This window comes from Arachis stenosperma, chromosome 3 (genome assembly GCF_014773155.1).
Source record: "Arachis stenosperma cultivar V10309 chromosome 3, arast.V10309.gnm1.PFL2, whole genome shotgun sequence".
NCBI lineage: Eukaryota > Viridiplantae > Streptophyta > Magnoliopsida > Fabales > Fabaceae > Arachis > Arachis stenosperma.
The window spans coordinates 25,825,337-25,848,526 of NC_080379.1; the positions used below are offsets into that span (position 1 = coordinate 25,825,337).

The window sequence follows — 23,190 nt, forward strand, 5'->3', positions numbered from 1 at the left end:
ATTCAAACACAAAACAAGTATGACCAACGTATTCATACAAGATGATAAACTCAGTATGTAACATACTAGAAGATTTTGGTGAATGAAGTAACAGTTCAACAATGAAGTAACCATTATGAATGAAGTAATGCAAAGATCGTACAGAATAAAACATTGCAGGTTTAAGTGCCCCAAGAAAATAATAACAGCAAGATAAACATTCTCAGCATATTACACACAGAAAAATGATTCAATGAACAGTGCATTAGTCTATGACGGCATGGATAAGCAAAGAGCTCGTGATAGTTATGAATTATGACTCATATGTCCGTATCCAAGAATATAAACCGATCTTATGTATTGCTGAATTGGCAAAATACGTCACATGATTGACAACAGAAAGAACGAACTTACTCTATTAGAATTATACCAAACCAGAGATAGAAATCAATTGGTGATGTTTACCCTCCAAGAATTTGCCATTCTCTAACATCAACCTATATCAGAGTTTGCTAGAATGATGGTTATATATGGAGGCAAAGTGCTTTGACTGTCATTTCATTGGTGACATTCATTACCAGCAGACAAGAGATTCACTGAAATAACCACAAAGCTATAAATTGATCTTTCCAAACATTTGGAACAGATTCAGTTTATTATACATCCTCCAAAAAAATACCCATGCCTGTAAATGGTCCACACTCTACAAACCACCAATATAATTGTTGTGAAACCAATTATGATAGTAAATAGGTATACTACAATCTACATGCAATAAAATAGAAGAAAATTTATTGTAGATGATGAGATGATCACTGAAAAGGGATAATAAAATGCAATATACTAACATAGCATAGCATCAAAGTTTACTATATTTCAGAATAAACACAATTGGAATCTAACTAACTTAATTGTAGGATTCATGTTAGACACAGGCTGAAATTCTGCAACTGTACTTCGATCAAGACTTTGGATTTCAAACATGGATTGTAACATACCCGAAGATTTAGTGAAGAAGCAACAGTTCGATACTGTAGGCAAGTTTGCAAGCAACTCAGGAAAGAAAAACAACAACCAATGTATATCAGTCTATCATGATATAATGTAATCAAACAGCTTGTGATAGTTGAAATTCAATAAAATGCCGGTATTCCACTATAACCAGAAACTGATCATATGGACTGCTGAATTGCCAAAATGTTATATGAATACCCGTCATAGAAAAAAAAAAATTGTTCAATTTTAAGAGACATACTAAACCAGACATAGAAATTGATATGTTCTATTTGTCATATTCTAACACTCAAAATATTATGATTCTATGAAGGAAAGATACCAACCAACATTGAATTAAGTTAACTGGAACCTTCAGTGATAAAACCTTCCTTGCGACCTTCAAAGCCAGGCCGCAAAAGCTTTTTCTCTCTCTTTGCGATTTTACGCATCTTCTTCTGATGAATCCTCTCAGAAATATTATCTGATCTCTTTTGCTGCTTCTCTGCCTTCAACTGGTCCCTTGTTTGAATTCTCTCTTTCCATTTCTCTGCATTCTTCTGTTGCTTCTTCTTCTCTTTACGAATGCTTTTTTCTAACAGCTTGGGATCATCATGAACCTTAATCCCCGATGCTCTATCCAATGCTGCTTTCCACGATTGCTTCTTTGCAACAGCCTCACCTTTCTCGGGATCATTCTTCGCTTCCTCCAACTTCTTTGCCCTTTCAAGTTCCTTATGCCTCGAAAGTTTCCTCTTCTTCTTACCTTGCATTTCACCATCTGTAAGTTTGATATGACCAAACACAAGCTCTTTCGAGGTCTCGGCAGCATCCTTCTTCACTTTCTCTGTAGACTCTTTCTTTGCAACTTTATTTTCTTCATTTTCACTACCCCTCTTGCGTTTCCTGTCCTCAAACCCTCTCTTCGCATTTCTTTCCTCCCTCTTCTTTGACCTTCCCGAATTCTCGCGACTTGAACGAAACTCCTCAAGCTTACGATGAAGCCTTTGCCGAAGCTCTTCATAAGTCACAGACCGATTGTCCCCTTCAAGGGCAATGGGCTTAGCCTCACCGTCCTCCTCATCGCTACTCTCATTTGCTTTCTCCTTACCCAAGTTCTGCTTCAACAAGTCAAGAGTAGTGGCAGGGGGATTTTCAGGATCCAACCGTTCCCTTCGAGACTTCTTAATATTCTCCTTAGTTTCCCTCTTCGCCTCGGCTTTCTTAGCCTTGCTGAGACCCTGAAACCACGGCTTATCCTTATCGTCGGTTGGAAGGTAAAACTTGGCAGGGATGAGTTCAATCAACTTGTCAAAGAAAAGAGTATGGTCATGAATCACAGAGTCTAAATCTTGAACTGCATCAGCCTCTGCAACAGATTGTTGCTTCTTCTTCCTCATCTTCTTCTTCCCCTGGGTAACGGAACTGAAATTAGTTTCCATTAGGGTTTAAGGTGGGAAAGCCTAGTTACTGAAACTTATGTGAAACTCAATTTCATCACTGATAATGGGAAAGCTTGTTACGAAGTTGAACCTATAGATGATAAGAAAATGGAAGAGGGAAATTGGCACCTAAACCTTAGTGCTTTGAAGTAAAAAACAGCAAACAACACACTCTATTACAGTAACAGCAAAATAATGAAAGAGAACAGTAAAAGAGATGAGAAGAGAAGCACCTGATGCAGCGGCAAGGGAATGGAAGGGCAGAGAGAGAGAGAGAGAGAGAGAGAGAGAGAGAGAGACTACTATAGTTTCAGACTTTCAGGTTTACTTGTTTGGGTGAGGTCACTGGGTTAGTTTGGGTCCTAGGGATGAATGAAAAAGTTAAAAGGGATGGCAACGGGTCCGCATGGGGAGGGGGACATCCCCCCGTCCCTCATCCCCAGAAACACTCCCCGTACCAGGGAGCGGAACCAAAATCCACCGGATATCCGGATCTCCAGGGATTTATTTTAGAAAAAAGGGAAAAATTAAAAAATTAAAAACAAAGAATCACAATAACAGACATCAATTTTACAGCTGTGGCACTTAAACCAATCAGAGGACTTCCATAGAAGCTATTCATGCATATATATACACATCATCATAGAGTTGCAAGAGATACAAATTCCTTAATCAACAGCTTTAATCCTCATCCCAGTTACAGATTACTATGATTGGCATGTAAATTCCAATAAAAACTAAAACTTTGGAAACAACAAAACAACCAAAGAGTCAACTAAAGTATTAAACCAAATAAAATAAAGAGAAAAAGAGTACATAGAAGCAATCAAAGAATAGCAGCACCCAAGATTCACCATCAGACAAAGATAAAACAGAGCGAAACACCACACAAACACTCAACCGACCCAAAAGCAAACAACCCCTTTTCACAGAACAAGAAATAGGTCAGAATCCATGAACCACCACAATCAATTCAGAGAATGAAACCCCATTTGCACACCAAAAAAAAAAGAAAAAAAAAACAAACAAACTGATATTCATTGTCTTGCAAAATATTACCTAATGAATATTCAGAAACCTAATGGTGCTTAATTTATGATTTATTGTACAGGAATTAAAATCGTAGAATCCATTGCAAAATATTACCTGAACTATCGAAAGAAATACAGAACACCGTGGATCCGACACAGGAGGAGCAGCAGCGCGACGGCGGGGCGCGAACCTGCGACAGAGAGGAGAGGCGCGATGGCGCCGGGCACGGAGAGAGGGAGCTGGTTGGGTCGGTGGGTGAGACTGAGATGGAGGCTGGTGAGGTTCTGTGTTGTGGGTAAGGTTTAGGGTTAAGTCGGGTCCAGTTATGCTATGCGTCTGAAATGTTTTACCAGGCTTAAAATAAAAAATAAAAAACAAAATGGCGGGTCTGTCGAGCATGCTCGCCCCGCCTCGCCTCAGTTCGCGAATTTCGGACTGTTTGTCACTCTTAATTTTCGGTTCAAATCTCTTCTAATGCGACAAAAAATATATATGATCATTTCAAAATCTTAAGCATTTCAAACAGTAGAACTTTTTAACACAATTATTTTTAATTAATATCAGTTAATTTTTTAAAATTATTTTATTTATTTTAGTTATAAATTCTAAATTATAAATTTGTAATTAAATTTTAAAAAATTTAGATTTAAATTAATTAAAATTTTTATATAATTTTATAATAATTGAGTATTTTTATATTTAAAGTTTAAAATTTTAATAATTAAAAAATAATAAAAACTAAATAATTTTATTTTTAGATAATGTGTTATATTTTATTTTTTTAATATTTTAAAAATAAATAAATTTATTATTTAAAGAAAAAAGATATTTTTATAAATTATATATATGTCAAGTACAGTGCTAGAAATTTTGTTATAGATATATACCAAATACAGTATATTTAGTTTATGCGCAAATTTTTAAATTGTATGTATCTCAATTATAGTGTACTCAAATTATATTTTTTGTGATTTTGATACTCTTAAAATAATAGGGATACATACGCGTTCCACTAGTATTTAATTAAATAGTGTAATATATTTTCTGTATTTATGTAGCACACAAATTTTTATTAGAGAGCACACAAATTTTAAAACAGCACACATTATAAAAATTAAATATTAATATGAAAATTTTGTTCAAAAAGACTTTTATATTTAATAAACTACTTATTTATTTAATTCAAATTTTTATAACAGTATTTGAATAAAATTTTAAAGATGCACAAAAAAATTTGAAGCAAAATTAATCTCTGGATTTTTTTACTTTTTAAAAAAAATATGGTCATTAACACTAAAAATTTTTTAAAAGAATTCGATATAGAATTACTAAATTTTAAAGATAAAAAATTTTATAAATATTTACATTGAAATTTTATCTCTAAAATTTATTTTAAAATATATATTTAATATTTAATTCTTTTTATCTCATTTTTAAATTTTTTAAATGTTTATTTGTCGTTAATATTTTTTAAAAAAAATTTTGTCAATGATATAAACTTTCGAGTATCATTTTGTAGTTTACTCATGTATTTTAGATTATTGTTAGTTTTCTCATCACCAATTTAAATACTCACTTTAATCTCTTGGAAAAAAGAAACAAATTCATTTCTTATAACTAAAGAAGTCATCAATTTTTACATCGAGAAAATATTGGTACATAACAAACTATATATATAATTATCACATTTAAACTACATACATACTCGTATAAATATATAATTCCTCTTCTATATGTATGCGTGTTCTTGGAAAGGATTCTTGGAACAATAACTTTGATAGTAGAAAAGTAAAAAGATGAAAAAAAATAAAAAATTAAAGAATAGTAATATTGAATTGAGTTCAATGAAATAATGAGTCACTAAAAAGATTTAAATAGAATTTTACTTCTTTATTTAAATAATACACTTAAACTAAGATTAATTTTTTATAATTATCACAACTAATCACTTTTATTCTTGATTATCTTGACTCTTTTTAATTAAAGAATTACACTCCTTGACACCCTCCTTCTCCCAAATTTGAGTTTGGTCTTGGGACAACTTATAGTTTGATCCTCAATCTCTTAAATGTAGAAGCTATTAAAGGTTTAGAAAGAAGCAACCTGATTTGTCTCTGAAATATATATAGTATGTAACTATTTCTGATTTATTTTGTCCCTGATTAATTGTACTTCAAGTTAGAAATGTTTAGTCTTGTCATATAACACAGGATTTGCCATTAACAAAACAGTGCTTAAGTTATCACAATGTATAGTTGGAGCAGTTTGAAGCTTGACATCCAGTTTTTCTAACAAATACTTGAACCATTGTACTTCAGCTTCACAAGCTGCTACACTCCTAAATTCTGCTTCTGTAGAGGAACGACTTATAGTTGTTTGTTTCCTACGCATCTAAGAAATTAAGTTAGTCCCCAAATACACACAATACCCTGACACAGACTTTCTATCTTCTAGATCTGCAGTCCAATTCGAATTAGCAAACCCAAATAATATCATATCATCACTTCTGTGCATGACTAAACCATGATGTTGTGTGCCTCTCAAATATCTCAATACCCGCTTTGCTGCCTTCCTATGAGCCAAGAAGGGAGAGTGCATAAACTGACTAATTTTTGTTATAGTAAAAGAGATATCTGATCTTGTGATGTATAAATATTGTAGGGATCCTACAACAGTTCGATAAAATTTTGGATCTTCAAAACTCTCAGAACCTGCAGACAACAATTGTAACGAAAAAATCATAGGGATTGCATAAAGCTAGCTTGAGCCATCCCCAATCTTGACAATAAATCTGTAATATATTTAGTTTGTGAGAGATGTAATTTTCTATTTTCAGTTTTGTGAATCTCAATCTCCAAAAAATAGCTTAAGTCACCTAAATCTTTTGTAAAAAAAGTATCCAATTTCTTAATTATGTCATACACACAATGTGAATTATTGCCAGTAATTATAATGTCATCCACATAACAAAGAATATAAATAATAGAACTGGTATGTTTCTTGATAAATAAAGAATTATCGGACTTGGTATTATTGAAACCGAAAGAGTGCAAAGTAGCGGTTAGCTTAATGAACCACTCTCTAGGAGCTTGTTTCAAGTCGTAGAGGGATTTGTTCAACTTACAAACATGTGTGTCAGACTTCTCTTTAAAGCCAATTGGCTGTGACATGTAGATTATTTGATGTAAATCCCCATTCAAAAGGTCATTGTTAAAATCAAATTGCCTTATCACCCAATTTTGAGAAAGAACTAAGCTTAAGATCAGCCTAATTGTTGTAGATCTGATTACTGGACTAAAGCCTTGTTTAAAGTCAAAATCTTCTTCTTGGTGAAAACCTTGAGCTACTAACCTAGCTTTATATTTGTGAATAGATCCATTAGTGTGTCTTTTATTGGTAAAAACTCATTTACAACCTATAACTTTTGCATTTTCTATCTTAAGTACTAAAGACCAAGTATTGATTTTTTATAGAGCTTTAAACTCTTCTATCATCGCCTCTTTCCAACAAGAATACTGAGGGCAACATGAGATGTTTTAGGAGGTAGTTCATCACTAGTTTTAGACAAAATAGAAGAAAAAAATACTTGTGGTTTAGACGAACCTATTTTAGACCTTGTCATCATAGCATGAGTATTGTGATGAGTAATATGTTGAATGGTGTGATGTCGTAGAGGGTTGAGTGTTAAGGATTTTATAGGTAGAAGAACCATGTCTATGCTAGAAGTGGATTGCATAGGGTCTTGGTGCTGTGTTGGAGTAGGATTGTGGCTAGGATCAGAAGCATCCTCTAATTGATGGCTTGGATAGTCATTAGTTGTGACAGAAGGAACACCTTTAATTGTGTGTGAACTAACCAGAGTGTCTTGTTCATTTAAGGTGCATGAATTTTGATGAGTGGTTAAAGTGACATTTGGAACAATAGTAGGAATAGGGTACTTTGAAAAATAAAAAGAACTATTTGCATCCGTCTTAGTTAAGTCAAGCTTGTTAATAATAGATTTAGAGAGAAATAAATCAGAATAAAAAAACTGAAATTCATCAAATTTAACATTTTTAGTTGTAACGACCCAACTTATAGTATATCATGACCAATACTAGCCGTCAGGCGCTACTACATGGTTTTTTCTAGAGACTTTAGACCCTATATTAAATATATACATATGAGCCTGTAGCGCTAGTCGATATCACGTGTCAGATATATAGATATAACGAAATAGATAATAGTTAAATAGATAATATGTACATGAAGCATAGAAAATACAGAAAACATAGTAATATCATACATATATGTCTGAAGGCTCATTTAGTACATCATAATTCACACCAAGTTACGTCGTTACTTATTCATGAAAATATTTATAGACTTCATATTTATACTAACAGGCCTTGACTCACAAGAGTCACTGTAGTCTGGGACCCATCTAACTTGTTTATATAGGTATTTACAAAAGCACCTAGCCCTCTAAAAGTCTATACAAAGTAAGGACAAAGACAAATACTACCACTGCTACTATTATAACTACTACTGGTCATCGATCCCTGGTAGCTGAAGAAATACGAAAGTGCTGTGTGAAAGTAAAAGAAGTCGCTCTAACCCTCCGGTAATGCTACTGCTGCTCGCTAGGCCCAAGACTGAAAATTCAAAGAAGATCTCATCGGTTTGCATCTGCAGAATGAGGAAGTAAGGGATGAGAACCTAAGGTTCCCAGCAGGGTACTACACAAGAAAACCTAAGAGGTTCCGCAACCTAAGTCTATGACTTCGCGTAGTTAGGTCGGTAAGTTGCACAAACAAGTACAAGCACAATATAGTAACCAGCCATAGAATACAAGAAGCAGCGACAAAACACAAACACATGTACAAGTAAGCAATCACAAACATAGAGAATGCAGCAACCAAGTATGATGCATGACTGGTCCTATGCAGGCCATGAGCTCATGCGTCGGTTGACTACTCGCAACCTGACGTTACCTAGGAACTAGTCCTAGATATGGTTTCCCAATTGCGTCCGTCCGTGTATACATGTCGATGTGGTTAAGCATACCACCAGTCCGTGACAACAGGCAATCATCGCAAAGCTTGACGCCATAATATACGTACAAAGGGGAAACATGGTTTTAGCAATCAGTAGGTAATACCCTCCTACAAACAACCTCTATCACCTTGGGTTTATAGTTCTTTTTCCGCGGCACATCTCAATAAACTTTATCTCTAAGGGACTTATCTGCCCTTCTTTTTTAAAAATTGTGCCCGGTCCTTTCTTAAAATATCTCAGCCTTGTCACATATTTTACCATTTTACCCTTGGTATTTTGTACATTTCTAATTTCCCCTTTTTGTACATAACTTCGTTTTTCTAGTTTTCTTTAGGCTTTTAGTGAAGCTTTCACCACTAGTGTACTTTACCATTTTACCCTCATATTTTTTCTAAAAGACCTTCTTATCCTTTATTAAGTTAATTAATGATTTTTAATTTGAATTTATGCCTAAAATTACTAATATGTCCCTAAGTTCTCTAGTTTAACCATTTAACCTTAATTAGCGTCAAAATATTATCAAGTTAATCCTGCTATTTTTCTATGACCAAATTATCCATTATATTTTTAATTAATACCAATTCTACCCTTAGGGACCTAAAAGATCATTTTACCCTTTATTAATTTATTTACTTATTCTAGTTACCACTTTTTACCATTTTAATTCTAACTTTTACTAAAACTTTTATTTAGACCCAAAAATTTATTATAATTCTAATTTTGACCCAATTAATTTATATAATTACTATTTTACCTCTAATGTTACTAAGTTCAGAATTTTATTTATTTATCATTTAAATTACATTTTTAACTATCTTTTTACCTAAAAATGACCATGACACCCTTTTTACTTTTACACCTTTGTTCATAGGATTAAAATCATTTTTCTAACCTCTTTTTAACTCTTATATACGTGACTTTCATAATCTTTTAGTGGCTGAATTTTTAGGGATACAGTTTTCCATTTTATCCACTTTTAGTGACTTTTAAGGATTGAAACTTAAACCCCAAGTGCTCCATTAATTTTTTATTGTCCCATACATTTTTCAGAGGCAAATAGCTTCATATACCACTTAAATAACAGTCCAAAAATAGAGAAGCATCACAGAATTTTCAGAATTAAAAATCAAGCACAAAATCACCACAAAGTAGCTCATATAAGCACCGAAAATAAGCACAACCATACTCTAACTAATCCTAACCCTTACCTCTTATTGAATTCAATTCTTAAACCTTTCACATACTAGAAAATGTGTACACAAGGGTAGAAGCACATATGGTGATGGTGCAGTTTCATTTTTGGCCGAAAGTGTCGCAAAAAGGTCAAAATTCAACCACTGTGAGCTCGAAACTCCTTAACTCCTTAGGCGTGCTCCATGGGTGCTTCAAGAGGAGTTCTCTATACATGGAGGAGAGTAAGGGTTCATCATGGTTACTGTTTCTTTTTAAAAGAAAAAGAAAAGGAGAAAGAACAAGAGTTTACCTAGCCGAATTCGGTATAAATGCAAAGATTGGCAAAAATGGACAAGAGTGTGTGTTTGTATGGTTTGAATCCTTGAAGAAAACTTGAAGAATAGGGTATGAATGATGATATAAGGGGCTGAAAATGCTGGTATTGTGTGCAGAATTTTCTCTCTTTTTCTCTCAAAAATTTGGTCAAAAGAGTGTAAAAATGTGTAAAGTGTTTTGTGAATTTTGTGACAAATACTTCCTTAAATAAAAAATCAAAGTTTTGATGAATTTATGATGGTAAAAATGGCTGAAATTTTCGTGGTCAAGGGCTAGAATTTAATGAAGAAGGGGCAAGAAAATGAGGAAGCTTGGTTAGCACTTGTGTGTCAAGCTTATCTACAGTTAACTGCAGTTAGTTATTCGAGGTTAAAAACACAGTAGAGAGGGGTGAAAGGCTGAGATAGTCTTGGTTCAGAGGCTGAGAAGGAGAAATAAGTTACTTGGGTGGCAAGTAAGAAGATTTGGAGTCTTTAGGAGTCATTTGCAGAATACTAGTCAGAAATTCGGTTCGGGTAACTTTTACTGTGTGGTAAAATAATTAATGACTAAGATTTATTCTTAAAGATATAAATCATGAATAAATGGCTAATATTAATCTTGGGACACAATTATCAAGGTAGAAATTATTTTTACCACTGGTTTCGAAGTTTTCGGTTACAAAAGATTTTCTCGGCGCATACAAAACCGTCACTAAAAGTGAATTTATGGCTCAAAAAGTCTCTAGTGAGAAAATAAATCAATGGTAATCTAATATCTATTATTTACTAGTCAAACTTGACTTAGGGGGAATTAATTACCCTAATAAAGTCAATTTTGACCTTATTAATGGCCTTTTTCTTTTTAATTTTTTTTTTTTTTTTTTTTTTTTTTATTTTCATCTTTTTATCATTGGGTCAGCCTCACTATTTCTTATTGGGCCGTAATTCTAGACTTTGTAAAATAAATTTTAAAATAGCCAGAAAAGTCTGTTTACCGAAAACCGGTTTCTTACACTAGTGATGTATATTCGTCCATTGGGTGATAGATATTTATATTTATAGCCTTTGTAATTAGGGGCATATCCAAGAAACACACATTTATGTGATCTATAGTCTAATTTATTTTGATTATAAGGTGTAAGAAGAGAAAAGCATGCGTTGCCAAAGACTTTGAGAGATTGATAATCAGGTTTCTGTTTAAATAAGATCTCAAAAGGTGACTTTTGTGACAAAATAAGAGTTGGTAACTCATTTATCAAATAAGTAGTAATAACAACTTCATTCCAAAAAATCTTCGGCATTTGAGCAATGAAAAACATGGCTAAGCTCATTTTTATTAAGTGCCTATGTTTTCTCTCAACTCTTCCATTTTGTTGGGGATAAATGGACATGAAAAATAATATTGAATACCTTCTTGTGCAAGATATATAGAGAAAGCTTTGGAAGTGTACTCACCGCCATTATCTGACTGTAAAGTCTTTAATTTGCAATCAGTTAGGTTCTCTATAAAATTTTTATATTGAATGACAGCTGTAAAAACTTGAGATTTGTGAGAAAGTAAGAAAGTACATGTATATCTTGAGAATGCATCAATAAATATGACATAATACTTGTAACGAAGATGAGAAGTAATGGGAGAGGGTCCCCAAACATCCGTATAAACTAATTGTAATAGTGAATTGTAAACGGTTAAAGAATCATTACATAGAATAAAATGCATTTTGGCCTGAACATAATTTTCACAAAGACTAGACTTCCTATTATCAACATTATTATCAAAAGGAATGTTACATTGTGATAGAATAAGATGTACAGTTTTAGTGGCAGTGTGTCCTAATCTCTTATGCCACAAATCAAAAAAAGGAAGAGAGATAGAGAAAACTTTAGTACATGAATCTATTTGTGAATGATAAGGGACAACAATGTCAGAAAACTGATATAAACCTCTTTGCCTAAAACCTTGCAGTAGAACCTTTTTGGTGAACTAGCATTTAACAAGACAATAAAAGGCATGAAATTCAAAATAAAAAAAGTTATCCTCAGCAAATTTAGATACCGAGATTAGATTCTTTGTTATATTAGGACAGTGAATTAACTTTTGTAGAGAGAACTATCTTTTAGAAGATAAAGAATACAAAAAAGAGTGTCCAATATTAGATATAGAAATACCTGTTCCATTATTAATCTGCACTTGTTTTGGCTCTCTGTATTCAGATGATGCAATCAAGTTAGATTGAAAAGAGGTTACATGATGAGATGCACCTGTATCTGAATACCAAGCTGGGTTAGAGACAGTAGATGGTGCAGCAAGGAATGCAGCAGGATTGTGAAAGGTATTTGTAGGCGGAGGAGGAGTAGATGCAATAAAATTCACTTGTGATGAAGTGGAAGTAGTCGATGAAAGAGAGTTGTAGTTGTTCATTCGATTGTCTTAATTTTGTGATGGTGGAAGAATCTGTTAGTCAAATCTATGAAAACAATGCCAAGCAATATGTCTAAATCGGCCACAAACTTGGCGTTGAGGTCTTAGTTGTTGATAAAAAGACCTACCATCCCTAAAAGGTCGACCTCCACATCTCCCCCTTCCTTTCATCGGACTACCTCTCATAGTATTTGGCATAAAAGGAAAATAACTTTGAGTAAAGTTAACTTGTATAAAAATATTATCTGGCTTTCTGAACTTATTCATCGCGTTATCATGAGTCAATACCAGAGTTTGCACTTCACAAAAACTATACATTTCAGGTTTCACATTGATTGTGATTAAAAGACTTTGATAGTCTTCATTTAAACCCTCAAAAATAGCTTCTACATGTTCCTCTGTCGAAAGAGGATAACTTAAGGCTGCCAAGGAATCAGCAAGGTTTTTAATTTTTGAGATATAATCTTGAGTAGACATAGTATGTTTCTTGACAAATTTAAGTTGTGCTTTGAGTTGTTTGACCCTATACTTGATGGATTTCTCGAAATATTCTTCAATTTTCCCCAAATTTCATAAGCAAAGATGGACTCAACCATTTTACTCTTGAAATCCGAATCCATAGAGGCGAGCATTCAAGAGCCGAGATTATAGTTGTCCTACCTCCATTGTTTGAATTGTTGATATTCAATTCCAACTTGCTAATTTGCTGTGGAATCAAATTGAGGAGGAATTCGTGTTGGATGGAGATGATCTTCAAGATCTTGTCTTCGAATTGCAAAGAGAGCTTGTTGTTGCAAAGTCTTGTGATTATTCTCACCAAGTTTGTTACTGATTGGGTGAAAGAATTTCTGATTAAAGAAATTTGGGAGAAAACTGTTGATAACAGCAGAGAAAGAAGGAGTGTTGTTGGAATTAGAATTGGTAGAATCTTTATTGGGAGAAGCCATGGATCAAACACCTAAAGCTCATGATACTATGAAAAGATTCTTGCAGCAGTAGCTTTGATAGCAAAAAAATAAAAAGAAGAAAAGAAAACTAAAGAATAATAATATTAAATTGAGTTCAGAAAAATAATCAGTCACTAAAAAGACCTAAATAAAATTCTACTTCTCTAGTTATATAACACACTTAAACTAAGACTAATTAATTCTCTATAATGATCATAATTAATCATCCTGATTCTTGATTATCTTAACTCTTTTTAATCAAAGAGTTACATTCCTCGACATTATTTACTTTCTTTCTTTTTCTGTGCCAAGTATTCACACATGACGAAAAAAAGCGTGACATATATAACATAAAAAAATTGGGGATGCTACACATCCATATAACCATGTAACCAAGTTGGCCCAACACCAAAAAAATTCAATACCATTAAATGAAACGTGAAATACACGCGCCCAATACACACGAAATCGCCCCCAACGCTTCTTCTTCTTCTCCCGCACTTCTTCTTATTCTTCTTCTTCTTCTTCTTCTTCTTCTTCTTCTTTTCACGCTCGTTTATGCACGGAGCGTCTTCTTTTTCTTTGCGTGCCTTCTTCTCCTCCTTTTTCGCGTTCATTCTTCTTCACGTGTTTTCTCCTTATCGTCATTCTTTTGTTGTTGTTGCTCCTGTATTTTTTTGTCCTTTCCTCCTTCTCTCTCTAGTGAAGAAGCAATAGAAGGTGAGGAATAAGAGTTTTGAATAGTGTAAAATAAACCGAACACAGTACTCATGGTGAACCGAAATCTTAGTTATAGTAAACCGAAAACAATACAATTGTATAGTATTGAGTGAACGAAACATAATCCATTATATAAAATTAAATTTAAACAGCTTTCTACAGAATGAACCGAACACAGCACTCATGGTAAACTGAACACAATACTCATGGTGAACCAAAAACAATACAATTGTATAGTACTGAGTGAATGAAACATAATCCATTATATAAAATCAAATTCAAATAACTCTGCCTACAATTTACATATTATCAATTCAATTCAGTACACCTCTGTCCATTTAATTCAATTCAACTTAGCAATTGCATTCCATTCAATTTGATTCAAAATTGAATAATCCAAACTTTGTCAGTTTGATTCATTTCAGAAGATTAATCCAAATCGCTCTCCTGTTCACCAAAAAATTATGAACCCCTAAACACTGAACCCTAAACCCTAAATCCTAAACACTAAACACTAAAGCCAGAACCCTGAACCCATAAACCCTAAATCCCTACAACCCTAAAACCTAAACCTAAATCCTACACCCTAAACCCTAAATGCTAAACCCTGAACCAGAACCCCTGAACTCTGAACTCTGAACCCTGAACGCTAAACCCTAAACCCTGAACCCGAACCCTGAACACTGAACTCTGAACCCTAAATGCTAAACCCTAAACCCTAGACCTCTAAACCCTAAACCCTCAACCATGAACACGGTGAACCGAAATTAATACACGGGGTGAACCGAAAGTTTGAAATACACTGAATCCCTGTACACTGAACCCTGAACCCATAAACCCTAAACCCTAAAACCCTAAATCCTAAAACCCTATCGTCATTCTTTTGTTGTTGCTGCTGCTGTATTTTTTTGTCTTTTTCTCCTTCTCTCTCTGGTGAAGAAGCAGTAGAAGGTGAGGAAGAAGAGTTTTGAATAGTGTAGAATGAACCGAACACAGTACTCATGGTGAACCGAAATCTTAGTTATGGTGAACCGAAATCTTAATTACGGTGAAATAATTATATAGTTCTTAGAGAAGAAAACAGAACATATTGGTCTAATTTTTGTTGACTCCTTTCTGCGGACCGAACCGAAAATATGAAAGTGATAAACCACCTCTTTAGTACTTACCAAATCAAAAAGTTACTCACATTTACTCAAAGTTACTCACAATTACTGACACTCACAATTACTCACAGTTACATATTATCAATTCAATTGAATTCAATTCAGATGTAGATCACCTCAGTCCATTCAATTCACTTCAAATAAAATTAGAAATTTCATTCCATTAAATTTGATTCAGAATTCGATAATCCAAACATCATCAAATTGATGCGTTTGAGAAGAATCATCAAAATCGCACTCATTCAACTGATTTGAAGTTGATTCATTCATTGTTTCAATTCAAAAGTGCAGATCGAAGAAGAAAACGAATAAGAAGATGAACGACTAAGATAATTGCGTTGAATCAATCCAGATCCATAATGCAGAGAAGAAAAACGTGAAAGAGGAGAACAACGAATTTAATTAGGTTGAAGAAGAAGAGGTTTACGTTGTATAAAAAAGTTTACGTTAAAAAACGTTGATAACGCAAAATAAGGATTTGTTATATAGGTTATAAGAGGCGCGTGTAAAATAAACAGGAGTGTGGGGCATGGAATAAAAGTTACTTGGATACCATGGATGTAGAATTTTTCTCAAAAAAAAAAAAAAACTATTGAACAATTATTGATCCAACAAGCAAAGGATAAACACACAAAATGACGATGCAAAATGAGATAATTAGGTATGAGTCATTGATATGATGTATGAGGAAATCGTTTGCCACTTTCATCTAGTACTATATATAGGATCTCTGAAACAGAAGAAGATTCATACAAGCTACGGAATAAAGACAAAAGGAGATGAAAATAAATGTTTCTTATTTTCTTTTAAAAAAGCACAGCAACAACTACATGAATTCTTTATTTTTTGAATATAAAAAATTAAACAAATTTCACACACAGCATTCAAATGCGTATTTATATATGATGCCCATTATTTCACAAAATGCTTTTTACTACTTGCAATTTTTATGGAAAGATTTTAATGAGAGATCTTAATCCCAAAGCTGATAAGTTTATCTTGTAGCTACTAAAACCAGCTGAAAAAATTAAGTTTGCCCATTCTTTTTCATTTCTCTCTTTTTCGTTGACTTCTACCACATGAACATATCAAAGAAAAGTTGGGTTTCAATTGATTCAATATCTTTATCACTCTTTTCATCATCACTCACTACTCTATCAATGACAATAACTTTTCCTTTTCTTCCTTTGCTTCTTGTGATAATTGCTTCCTTGCATTTCTTCAGTATTTTGATACATTTCTCGTCATTCCAGTCATGCAATATATACTGCATTTCAGGCAACGTAAACATTATAATGAATTAATAACTATTTGAATCACTACTTGCATATCATATAATTATTACCCTAAAGAGTAATACAAGAAAAAATAGTATTTATATTAAAAAAAATTATTACAAAAATTATTAACTTTATTATTAAACAATTTGTAAAAAAATAAATTTGTTATAAAATTATTATAGTAAACTTCGTTACAAAATATTTTGTTAACAAAAATAGATTATTATAAAATTAAATAATATTTTTTAATACAAAAACTAAAAGTTGTTATAAAATTGGTTTTAACAAAAAAAAAATTGAATATTGGATCAATAACAAGAGAGAGAATGAGAGAGAGAACAAAAGAGAGAGAGAGTAGGTGGAAAATACTGAAAGGGTTAGGTTTAGAGATCATGTCAAAAATTTTAGAGTTTGAAATCGAGAAGAATACCGACGCCTGGAGGATGATGTTCACGATTTTCTTGGATAATCTCCCTAAAGACATTTCGAAGAGAGAATTATTTCAATTGTTCAGTTGGACTGGCCGTATAAATGATATATACCTGTCAAGAAAATAAAAAGTGGGCAGAATATACATGTTTGCGTTCATACGGTACACTACAAAGGGAGGGGCCTTGAAGACTATAACAGAAATGAATCGTATAAAGTTGAGAGGTAAGGTGACGTTTTTTGGAGAAGCAAAATATAGGTGATTATCGAGTGCGAAAGACGGGAAGAAGATACAGCCAGTAGGTGGTAATCGAAATGGAACGAGTCGTCAACCGCAACGAGAAAGAAAGGCTGCCCAAATAACCCCGACTAGCTGCCCTAAAGATGTGAGCAAGGATAAAAAGGTCCAAGATCCATATGGAAATTGGTGGATGAAGAAATTGGAAGTGGCTGTGGCGAAAGAAAACTTGGGCTGGCTGCAGAAAAGCTTAATAGGTGGAACAACAACAGCTATTAACTTTAGGTCATTGAAGAACATGGTTGGGAAGAACATCCCTCAAGTAATTCAAGTTCGTGAAATGGGAGCGTATAAAGCTATTTTGACGTTCGACAGTTTGTTGAACGCTGAAGAGACTTACACGTTTAAAACGAATAGCCTGTTACAGATATTTCATAGTGTATGGAGATGGGATGAATCGGAGAAAAGTGAATCGCGTAGAGTGTGGTTAGAGTGTTTTGGGGTGCTGGTACACGCTTGGTCAGTGGATACTTTCAAGATGTTAGGAGGTCTATAGGGAAAGGTGGTTGAGTGTGATAAAGTGACAGAATCATACTCATCGTTCAGTGTAGGCCGTGTTCTCATTGATATCTGTGCTATGGACATGATCAATGAATGGGTTCATATCACTATAGGTACCAGTGGGTTCAACGTATTGGTAAAAGATGAGGGACGAGAAGTTTATAGTGTGCAATGTAAATTGGATAATGTGGCAGATGCTGTTTCTACACGGGATCACTTGAAAAATCAAACAACAGAGGTCTGTGATGGTATAGCTACAATGTCCACAAGGCCAACAAAGTTGATAGACTATGGTGATCAGGCAGCGATAGTTGCAACGGAGGTGCAACGGGAGGAGGTTGAAGATGAGGATAGAATCGTAAATTCAGAATCAATTTTGAATGAGTGGAGTTATGAAAATTTAAGGCACCATCAACAAAAAATGATAACATATATGCCAATTGATGGTGCTAATGAATATGGGGCATATTTGATGGGATTTGAGAACTGTAATGAGGTGGACTCGGAGGCCACCATTCCTTGGAGCTATAGTGGTAACCATAATGGGCTACAGAAGGTGCTAAAATATGATAAATATAATGATGTAGGTTGGGCCAGTCATGCTAATACATATAGTAGTTGTGCTATCGGCCAACAGGGCCCAAGATCGTTCTCTAATGGGAAGGAGTGTGCTACTGAAGGTTCTCCTGGACTAGGTCCGCATGTACTGTGTCGAGTCGGCAGATTTCAAAGGAAAGGACCCGGGTCTGGCTATGAGTCGCGAATGCTAGGGGTTCTTCATGCCTTGGGGGTGATGGCGCGACGTCTCGTGAAGGATTCCCCTACGCTGGAGGCCGCTGACGAGAACAATTGAACAGTGGTGTGTCACATCAAGGGCTCTGCTTGGTGGACACTGTCTCGACGCTGGGAGTAGGTGCAACCCGTGGAGAAGCACGACTTGCAAATGGCGAGGGAAGTAGAGGGCAGCAGGCTTTAAATGTGGAAGAAGCCACTCCTCGGCTAGCCGTTGGTGGCCTGCAGGTAATCGGAGCTGTCGATGACAGGGAAGCTGAACGGGAGAGCCACGCGGTGATAGTGGGGGACCAAATAACTGGAAAACAAGCAGGAAGAGATTCTGGGGATAAGATGTGGGTTGAAGGGTTACAAGAGGTTGAGGATACAAACGGAGAGGTTGACACCAAAGATGAAGATGGTAATCATTCTGGAATCCGCGGTGGAGGTAAGGAAGTATTAGCTAATACAAGCCCCGGAATTAGCTACATAGGTGATAGAAACCCCTCGGATCAGTATGATGGACATGGTGTTGGTGACGGACAGGACAACCGGGGGCGGGGGAGGGCACGACAATTATGACGACGGCATTGGCACAGAGTACCCAAGACTGGAAGAACAAATGATGGAAAATAAAAAATTTTGGGATTTAGCCAAAGAATCAGCAGCTATGCTGTATAATGAAAAAGATGATATTATGGCTATCCTCCAAGAACAGAATGAAGAAATTGCTCAAAAGAGAAGGTTGGCAAAATAGAAGGCTAAAGCAAGACGGAATAGGCCCAAAATTCACAAAAAGGTGTGTAATAATATTTTAAAATGATTTTGAGTTCTTGGAATGTTAGGGGGTTAAGGGGTGATGGGAAGTTGAGGATGGTGAAGGACCTAAAGAGAAAATATAGGTTGAATTTGTTAGGCCTAATAGAGACTAAAAGACAATTAGTAACCATATTTGATGTCTTAAAAATTTGGGAGAATGGTGCGGGGTGGGAATATGTGGGGTCTAATGGTGCGTTTGGTGGGCTGTTGTTAGTATGGGATGATGGCTTCTTTAATATGAGAAACTGCTATAAAGAGGAGAGGTGGTTATGTGTTGAATGGATATTGTTGGAAAATAATGTGAACTGTGCTTTCTTCTTGGTTTATGGTTCGCATTCAAGAGATGAAAAACTTGTTGTGTGGAAGAAATTGAGTTACATAGCAGGTTTGTGTCAGGGTCCATGTTGCTTCTTGGGGGACTTTAATGAGATTGTACAGGTGGAGGAAAAGCGAGGCACTGATAGGCTACCTCTATCGGCAGAAGATTTCAAGGATTGGATAAATAACATGGGTTTGTTGGACTTGCCGATTACTGACCGTAAGTTTACATGGTTCAGAGGGCGATCTTGTAGCTGTATTGATAGAGCTTTGGTTAGCTTGGAATGGCTTGATGTATTCCTTGATTCTCGCTTAAGAGGGGGTCCATGGGGCTTGTCAGATCACTGTCCTATTATAGTGGAGGATAAGAGGATAAGGGATGGCCCAAGACCATTTCAAAGTCTAGATTCGTGGTTCACACATGAAAGATTTCTGAGGATGGTTAAAGAGGAATAGAGAGGGTTAGGAGAGGTATAATTCACTGATAAATTGAAGGCATTGACAGGTCCTCTGGGAAAATGGCATAGAGCTAATTTTGGGAACATGGACAAGAAAATTATGAAGTTTGAGGAAGACATCAAGAAGTTAGATGACATGGTGGGTAACATGGTTTATGATGGAATGGTGGAGGCAAGAAGGAGGGCATTAGTTGTGTGCTGTGAGAAATGGTATGTGAGGAAAGAACTACATTGGAAGCAGATGTCGAGGTCTAGGCATGCGAGGGACATGGATAAAAATACCATATACTTCCATAACTTAGCTTCTGTAAGAAGGAGGAATAATAGGATTGATGCACTGGTTATCAATGGACGTTTGATAAGAAATCAAGCTAGGATCAAGATTGATATCAACGAGTTTTATAGAAAATTGTATCATCAAGAGAAGTCACCGTTGGTGGGGTTCAGAGATGGTCAGGTGGATGTGATCAGTGAGGGGGATGCTATGGCTTTAGAGGTGCAACCGACATCTCAGGAGGTTAGAAAGGCAGTGTGGGATTGTGAATCATCCAAGGCTCCAGGATGTGATGGTTACAACATAAACTTCATAAAGAGTGCTGGGATGAAATTGGCTCTGAATTTACGGCAGCAGTTTTGAATTTCTTCCAATCTTCAAAGTTACCGGCAGATGCTAATGTTACGTGGGTGGCGTTGGCCCCCAAGTTTACTGGTGCCAAGGAAATCAAAGATCTGCAACCGATTAGCATGGTGGGGGTGTGTGTATAAGGTGATTTCGAAGTTGCTGGTTAGGAGAATGCGAGCAGTTATGCCAGGGCTAGTGGGCGAGACACAAAGTGCTTTTGTTAAAGGACGGAATATTCATGATGGGGACCTTATCGCGTGCAAAACTGTTTAGTGGATCAAACTGAAGAAGAAGGAAGCGACAATTATAAAATTAGACTTCTAGAAAGCATACGATAGAGTTAAGTAGAGTTTTGTGGACCTTGTACTACAAAAGATGGGTTTTGGATGAAGATGGAGGGGGTTGGGTAATAGAGTGCGTCGGTACGTATTCTATGTCAGTGTTGATTAACGGCTCGCCTTCTAAGCCGTTCAAGATGGAAAGGGGACTGTGACAAGGTGATCCTTTGTCTCCTTTCTTATTCGTACTTGTTGTTGATGTGCTACATAGGATGATTGGAGAGGCTGTTAGAAATGGTCGTATATCACCGTTGTTGGTTGGTAGAGATCATATAGAGTTGTCACACCTTCAGTTTGCAGATGATACAATTTTGTTCTACCCACCTGAGGAAGAGACCATCAAGAATTACAGGAGGCTGCTTTGTTGCTTTGAGTTGATGTCAGACTTAAGTATTAATTTTGATAAATCTAATTTGATTCCTATTAAATGTAACGAGTAGTGGGTACAACGTATGTGTAGGGTGTTGGGTTGTAAAGAAGCCACTCTTCCAGTAAAATATCTGGGTATCTCGCTAGGAGCTATCCCGAGGTTGGTTAAGACGTGGAAGCCGATAGTAGACAAAGTGGAGGAAAAGGTTAGCCTTTGGAAGGCCAAGGCCCTCAATAAAGCCGGTAAGTTGGTGCTTATCAAATCTGTGTTGAATAGCCTTCCGGTTTATTATTTGAGCTTATATAAGATGCCTAAAGCTGTTGTAGAGAAGTTGATTTCCTTGCAGAGACGATTCTTTTGGAGTAAGGAGGATGGGAGGAATGGTATGGTTATGGTTAAGTGGGAAGTGGTTGACGATTGGATTTTTGACGGTTTAGAATTTCTCAAATGAAATCTCGTTGTAAAGTATAGTCTCTAAACCAATCGCTAATCCTTTCGTACAAAAATTTGTTTGTCACAAGTACAAACCCCTAAAATCTATAAACCGAAGTATTTAAACCTCGGGTCGTTCTCCCTAGGACTTACAACAAAGTGTCTTGTTATTGGTTGTGAGTTGTTTTGGGGTTTTTGAGATTATAGACAAGAATTATAAATGGCAAAAGAAATAAACTAACAACTAACAAAGCTCTTGGCAAGATATGAGAACTAGAAGTCCTATCCTAGTTATCCTCTTCAATTGTGATAACAAATTGTCCATTGCTCCCACTTAGTTAACCTCTAACTATGGAGGAAAGTCAAGTGGATGAATCAATTTGATTCCTCAAGTCCTAATCAACTCCTAAAGGAATGACTAGCTTTAGAGGCATTCAAATCAATTAGCAATCTCTAATTATCAATCAACAAAGGAATTAGATAACTCAAGAGTCACTAATTACTCTACCTAGGCCAAGAGGAACAAAACCTACACTAAAATCCAACCAAGCATTTCATCAAACACTTGGAAGGCACAAAAGAAAAGCAAAGCAAATTGACAACAAGAATAGAATCTAACAACATTTATTGAAAGAAATTAACAACAACAATCAAAAGAAACACATTTATTATGAATTACCTTTTATTGAATTGGAAGAAAGTAGAAGGAACAATACTAGATCTACAACAAAATATAAGAACAACATAAAGGAAATTGCAATAAAAGAATGGAAGAAGAATGAATGTAACAACAAGGAATTGAGAAGATAGAAGTAGAAGAAGATGAATCTAAATCTAAATCTAAGAACTAAACCTAATCCTAATCCTAATTCTAGAGAGAAGTGAGAGTTTCTCTCTCTAGAAAGCTAAAACTAAACTAATCCTAGTGTGTATGAATGTGTATGAACATGTGTGTCAATCCCCTCCAATCCTTGGCTCTTATTGTGCATTTTGGCGCCAAAGTTGGTTGCTGAAAACCTTCCAAAATCGCCAGGCACGTGTTACATTAATGAAGTCATGTGCCATCATCGGCGCGTGAGCGCGCAGTACGCGTGCGCGTCCTTGTCCTGTTTTGCAATGTGCGCGCGAGCGCCTTATGCGCGTGCGCGTGCATGGCCTGGATTAATTATTTGGCTTTTTTGTGCTTCTCTCCACTTGTATGCTTCCTTCCTTTCTTCCTTTGATCCATGCCTAGCCTATTTTAATCCTGGAATTACTAGCAAACACATCAAGGCATCTTATGGAATCAAAGAGGAAATAGGATTTATCAAAATAAGGCGTAAAAAG

At 35.3% G+C, this 23,190-nt stretch overlaps 2 protein-coding genes across 3 annotated transcripts; one reads left to right on the forward strand and one right to left on the reverse strand.

Annotated features, from left to right (window-relative positions):
* Window positions 1–1,121: 1,121 nt before the first annotated feature.
* Window positions 1,122–3,860, reverse strand: LOC130969356 (ribosomal RNA-processing protein 14-like). Of its 2 annotated transcripts, none has more exons than XM_057895032.1 (2): window positions 3,561–3,860; window positions 1,122–2,384 (listed from the first exon to the last, which is right to left on the reverse strand). In XM_057895032.1, exons 1-2 carry the CDS (start codon window positions 3,843–3,845, stop codon window positions 1,335–1,337), a joined length of 1,335 nt encoding a protein of 444 aa, XP_057751015.1. In that variant the 5' UTR covers window positions 3,846–3,860; the 3' UTR covers window positions 1,122–1,334. The 2 variants fall into 2 exon arrangements, with proteins under 2 accessions (XP_057751015.1, XP_057751016.1); XM_057895033.1 differs by having other exon boundaries at window positions 1,122–2,397; window positions 3,561–3,774.
* A 15,272-nt stretch (window positions 3,861–19,132) lies between these two features.
* Window positions 19,133–20,100, forward strand: LOC130965736 (uncharacterized). The gene is made up of 2 exons (XM_057890496.1): window positions 19,133–19,251; window positions 19,353–20,100. Exons 1-2 carry the CDS (start codon window positions 19,133–19,135, stop codon window positions 20,098–20,100), a joined length of 867 nt encoding a protein of 288 aa, XP_057746479.1.
* Window positions 20,101–23,190: the final 3,090 nt, after the last annotated feature.